At 34.1% G+C, this 6224-nt stretch overlaps 1 protein-coding gene across 1 annotated transcript; it reads left to right on the top strand.

Moving 5' to 3' along the window:
- The first annotated feature begins 1505 nt into the window (after nt 1–1505).
- Nucleotides 1506–5150, top strand: LOC104821920 (chaperone protein dnaJ 15). Its single transcript, XM_010552949.2, has 11 exons — nt 1506–1988; nt 2549–2672; nt 2911–2993; nt 3091–3202; nt 3285–3389; nt 3498–3548; nt 3821–3910; nt 4006–4114; nt 4202–4350; nt 4435–4488; nt 4766–5150. Exons 1-11 carry the CDS (start codon nt 1861–1863, stop codon nt 5000–5002), a joined length of 1242 nt encoding a protein of 413 aa, XP_010551251.1. The 5' UTR covers nt 1506–1860; the 3' UTR covers nt 5003–5150.
- The last annotated feature ends 1074 nt before the right edge of the window (nt 5151–6224 follow it).

Below are 6224 nucleotides of genomic sequence, written 5' to 3'. Positions count from 1 at the left end.
GACTCTGCAAAAAAACTGCTGACTCAGCAAAAAACTGCTGACTCATCATTCAAAAATATTATTAAATGTCCAAATATTCATCTACATGTATTTAAATTAATATATACATATAAATTCATATATATATATATATATATATATATATATTGTAGTTATGTGTATATGTGTTTTATTAATTATAAATAATTTTATTTTAAATATATATATATATATATATATATGTATATATATGTAAATTTATATGTATATATTAATTTAAATATATGTAGATGAATATTTGGATATTTAATAATATTTTTGAATATTGAGTCAGTTGTTTTTTGTTGAGTCAATATTTTTTTTGCTGAGTCAACAGTTTTTTGCTGAGTTAGCAGTTGTATTTGTTTGATTTGGAAAAAATTTAAAAGTTTGGGTATTTATGTGAGAGTTTTGAAAAGTTCAGGTATTTATATGACAATTTTATAGTTCGGATATTTATTTGAGATTTTTGTAAAAGTTCGGGTATTTTTATGCGATTAATCCAAAGTTATATTGATTGTAAGGGGTGGGCGAACGGTCGGTTACGGGTTAATCGGTTATGGTTATTTCGGGTTCGGTTATTTCGGGTTATTAAAACTCATAACCAAACGGTTAATTAATTTTATTCGGTTCGGTTCGGTTCGGTTTCGGTTCGGTTCGGTTCGGTTTTGTCTATTTAAAACTATAACCAAACTATAACCAAATAAATATTTCGGTTCGGTTCGGTTATAATATTTAAAAAATCAATTCATTTATAATTAAAAATATTCAAATAAAATATAATATAAAATATTATCATAATTATTTTAACATATAAAATAATAATATCTAAATTTATATTTTGATATAAAACTATTAAATAAATAAAGATCGTTTTTTTCTAATGTTTATATCACACAAACTTTAAAAATAATAATAACAATGATAAAATGTGTTTAAAATATAATAAAACAATGAATTCATATATGTATATAAATATATATAAATGAAGATATATAAACGGTTTGGGTTCGGTTAATTCGGTTTATAAAAATTTATAACCAAACGGTTAATAATTTTTAATCGGTTCGGTTCGGTTCGGATTCGGTTATTTCGGGTTTTAAAAAATCATAACCAAACGGTTATTTAATTTTATTCGGTTCGGTTCGGTTCGAGTATATATCGGTCGGTTCGGTTAATAACCAAAATACCCGAACTGAATGCCCACCCCTAGATTGTATGGTCGTAATTTTTTTTGGTTAAAAAGACGTGGTCGTAATGATAATAGTACAAAGGAAAAATATATAATTCTTACTAAACTTCTTGTGGTAAATTTTAAAGGAAATCAAAGCATTTGAAAGTGAAGTATCGGAAAAAAGAAATTTAGAGAGCTAAAATCACGTAGTGTCGCTGTTAATTTAGAAATTTGGAATTTTAACGATAGGAAAAAATAATAATAATAATAATAAAAATCTCAAAAATAAAACAACAAAAGAAGTTCTTACATCACACGGATTAGAAAAACAGGAAAAAAAATTGGAAGATTTTTCGAAAACCCTAGCTTCGTCGTCTTCCTCCTCGATATTCATTCCATTTCCCTCTTGTCTGGCGATATTAGATCTTCATTTCTGGTTCTTAGGCTCCTTTTTCGGGTTGAGCAACATCATGCTGCTTGGAATTTCTCGTAATTTCTCGGTCGGAGAGATTTGATAATCTGCACCTTTCTCGGTATCGCCGCTGTTGGATCTGCAAAATTCCGATTTGATTCCCTGAAATCGTTTCGTCTTTGAGACATCGTTGATAGAAGAAAAGAGGTAGGGATTTTGTTGGAGTGGGTGAGAGAGAATTTAGAATTTCGGAGGAATGAGTTCGAAGAAGCTCGAAGGGTCATCGGCTCCGGCGATTCGACGTGATCCGTACGAGGTGCTGTGTGTATCTAGAGATGCAAGTGATCAGGAAATCAAAACCGCTTACCGGAAACTGGCTCTCAAGTAAGTATCTTGGCGAATCGTCTATATATGCGTAAGATGATCTGGTTATCTAATCCGAAAGATTGGAGCCCGATTCGTGGTTTGTGATCGATTGTGCCCGATTTGAATTGGGAATTCGTAGTTGTCAAACTTATGGCTTTTAGATTTTAGGATTCGGGACTTGGAGATATGGATGATTCGAATCATTCGATTTGACATAGATGTTTCATGGTTGATAGGTTGGGGGTTTCGTGAGTTAGGCACTCGGATATTGGTATTCGTAGTGGATTCCATGCTTGGATTCCCAAACGAGTTTGAGTGGTTTAGGATGCATAATTCATTTCCGAATCTTCTTCTTTGTTTGTCATTTTAACTTTTGACTATATTGTTTCCCATTTGCGGTTATAAGTTATTTAATCATATCATGTCTTTATGGATAGCAATTGAGATTCTTAATCTCTTTATTTTGGAGGTCGAATTCTGATAGTTGTGTATTTTGTTCTTCATGGTCGTGTCTCGATACTCTTCTTGGATTCTGTTTAACATGAGACCTCCATATCATGAACTTGAATAATCGGTAGGTATCATCCGGACAAGAATGCCAACAATCCTGAAGCTTCTGAACTTTTCAAGGAAGTTGCATATTCCTACAGCATTTTGTCTGACCCAGAGAAGAGAAGGCAATATGACAATGCAGGGTTTGAGGTGATTTCTCTTTCTTCTCTATATTCGTTGTTTTCAATCACAAGAAATTTCTCCAGCTTACTTCCCTTCTCCGGCTTCGTGTAAGGCTTTTATTCTACGACAAATAAACATATCTGTACCTATGGTCCTATACTAGTAGAATCATGTGCTCTCATCTTCTGTCATTGCGTGCTTGTATAATCCTACTTAAAAGCATCGAAACACACTCTTGACTACAAAAGCTAATACATGTTGTTAGGCCCTTGATGCTGATGGAATGGACATGGAAATCGACTTGTCAAATCTTGGAACTGTAAATACCATGTTTGCAGCACTATTCAGGTGAAGTTTGAGTCTTTTAGAAATCGGTAATTTTGAGTCTTTATTCTACTGGGATTCTGCTACTCATTCGGTCCTTCTTGCAAATCTAAACATTCAGCAAACTAGGTGTGCCTATTAAGACTACTGTATCTGCTAATGTTCTTGAAGAGGCAATGAATGGAACAGTCACAGTTAGGCCCCTTCCTATTGGTACAGCAGTTAGTGGGAAGGTCTGATTCATCTCATTCGCATATTCTACATTTCAATGCATTTCTTGTTGCATCTTGATCTTAATTCATCACCTTGTGCCAGGTCGAGAAGCAATGTGCCCATTTCTTTGGAGTAACAATAAATGATCAACAAGCTGAAGCAGGGATTGTTGTCAGAGTAACATCGACTGCACAAAGTAAATTTAAGGTCTTGTATTCTGTACTGATTACTCAGCCTTTTTCTTTTGCTAGCGAGTTAAATATTTCTTTCTCCAAATTAATGCTATAACTAGATTTTAAACCTTTTAATTTTCAGTTACTTTATTTTGAGCAAGACTCCAATGGTGGCTACGGATTGGCATTACAGGTATAAAACATGCGTGTTTTCTTTTCAGTTCTTGGTTGCAACAACTGTCTGCAGATGAATGAGTGAAAGAAACAATGTCTCTTGTTTCTTTTCTCTTCTTACTTTTAAGTGGCAAGAATGCCTCTTTTTTTATCTAGCTTTAAAAGTTCCTCACATTTCATGTAACTATGTGCATGTTTTTTCTGTGATGGCACAAACGCTATTCTTGTATTTATGAGACGCTATTAATTTCATTCTTGAATACATGGTTTCTTGTTGCTCTCGTCGTGCAGGAAGATAGTGAAAAAGCAGGCAAGGTGACATCAGCCGGCATGTATTTCTTACATTTTCAAGTATACAGAATGGATTCGACTTTAAATGCAGTACGTTATCATTGACCTATGTCCCTCTCATAAATAAGATGGAATCTCAGAATATCAAAGATGTATATAAAGTACACATGGTGGCCATTGTGCAGTTAGCTATAGCCAAGGATCCTGAATCAGCTTTCTTTAAGCGGCTGGAAGGTCTTCAACCTTGCGAGGTTTTGGAACTTAAAGCTGGGACTCATATATTCGCTGTTTATGGTCTGAAATGTTTATTTTGTCCCTTCATGATCACTGTGGAATTCACTATAGACGTTAATCTAACTGATTGCCTTATACTACTTTCAGGAGATAACTTCTTTAAGACTGCATCATACACAATTGAGGCACTTTGTGCAAAGTCATACGAAGATACAACAGAGAAACTGAAGGAGATTGAAGCTCAAATTTTGAGGAAAAGAAACGAGTTGCGCCAATTTGAGACAGAGTACCGAAAAGTATGTTCCCGGTTTGGTCCTCTCTTACTGTACTACATATTTGAAAAGATGAGCACCCTGATGATTGATTATAATCCTCTACAGGCATTGGCACGGTTTCAAGAAGTTACCAACCGATATACCCAGGAGAAGCAAACTGTACGTTGTTAAAATATATATTTATGAAAGAATTTATCTATTGAATGCCCAACATTCCCATTGACACCAAAATAGGAAAATTGTTTTTCTTTTTGTGTCACTTTGCATGATTTCTGATGTAAATTGTTTCTGTAATGACACACATCACACATGCTTGGTGTATTTGTGGCAAATAGACTGCAGAAATACAATCTACTCAAACGTATACTCATCAAGATTGTTGTGACATGTTTTACCTTTCTTAACAATGGTCATTATGTTTTTGCTAATGCCGCAGGTCGATGAACTGCTAAAGCAACGGGATGTGATCCATTCCTCGTTCACTGTCGTGAAAACACCAAGTGGCCAAAGCGGAAGCAGCAGCAACTTGAGTAATGGAAGTAGCAGCAAAATTCCGGGTGAAGATCCAAAGGCTGATAGCGCGGGAGAAGAAGGCGGGTCAGATGGGAAAGACAAATCCAAAAGGAAATGGTTCAACTTGAACCTCAAAGGATCCGATAAGAAGCTCGGTTGAAAGAGAGAAAAAAAAGGTACAGACTTTCGGGCATTTTGTTTCGATTCTTGAGAGGTTAAATATTTCCGTTTGATATGCCATTCTCTTGGTTCCTTGTCTCTGTGATACTATACGTGTGGTTCTTAGTATGCTATGTCCGAATATTGCATTGGTTTGTCATGAAAACGGTTCCTGCTGTAGTATATGTTGCAGCAGATAGGTGAACGGGCATATTGGTTGAAGAAAAATATATTTTTTTTGAGGAAAAAAAAGGAGGGTTTGTTTTATCTCTATTAGCAAAATCGATTAGGGTTTAAGATTGAGAAAATAATTTAAAGAATTATGTGTTAGAGATTTAGCAAATCATTACTCTATATATAATAATAACAGTACAGTGTTAGAGATTTGAGTTCCAATTCTAACAAATATGAATCTGACCAATCTCATTCTTTTGATTGTAGAGAACAAGGTATGTGATTTAAAGAATATATGAGTTAGGCTTGAGATCTAGACTAGGAGGGTCCATGTTAATTAAATTAGATGCTTATTTTATATGACAAGATATAATTTTATGGTGTATATATTTACAAGGGAAGACTCAATGCACATGACTTAAAGCTAAACTCCACCCAACATCCACTAACACCCATTTTAGGTATATCTAATTTTAATTATATATTCAATATGTGTGTGTGTAAAGATGTTGGGAAAAAGCAAAGAATTAGGAAATAATTAAGTTGCTTGATTGGGTGTCACTTGGAATTCATGAGGGGGGGCTTAGTGAGTCACACCCACATTTTTTTTGGGATGTCTTTTAAGGGGGGAAAAGTGCCTAGAAACATATCTAATAAAGCAGATTTGGACTTGAAAATCATTGTCCCTTTCTCTCTCTCTCTTCCTCTATTTTTCTGTGGATCTTCCCTGATGTGTGGGTTATGATTTAATTAATAATTTAATTAGCATTTGTGGTTAGAAAAGTTAATTCAGTTTTCTAATTAACCTTAGTATATATATATATATAGTTATATATTGATCCCATTGGTTGAATGTCAGAATTTGGTGGGCCATAATGCGATTTTGGAGATCTTAAAAATGATTAATATCGACATTCATTTATGGAAGTGACGATGGAACTAAGATATCATTAGTCCCTTTGGTCCACTTAATGTCTAAGTGACACTGTAACAAAAACAAAAACAAAAAACACCATCATGAAATAGACAGCTTGTAGTTTCATTTGTCC

Source organism: Tarenaya hassleriana, unplaced genomic scaffold, assembly GCF_000463585.1.
Source record: "Tarenaya hassleriana unplaced genomic scaffold, ASM46358v1 Cleome35, whole genome shotgun sequence".
Classification (NCBI taxonomy): Eukaryota; Viridiplantae; Streptophyta; class Magnoliopsida; order Brassicales; family Cleomaceae; genus Tarenaya; species Tarenaya hassleriana.
Note: the sequence above shows the minus strand (reverse complement) of the source record. Positions and strands in the feature narration are given on the sequence as shown.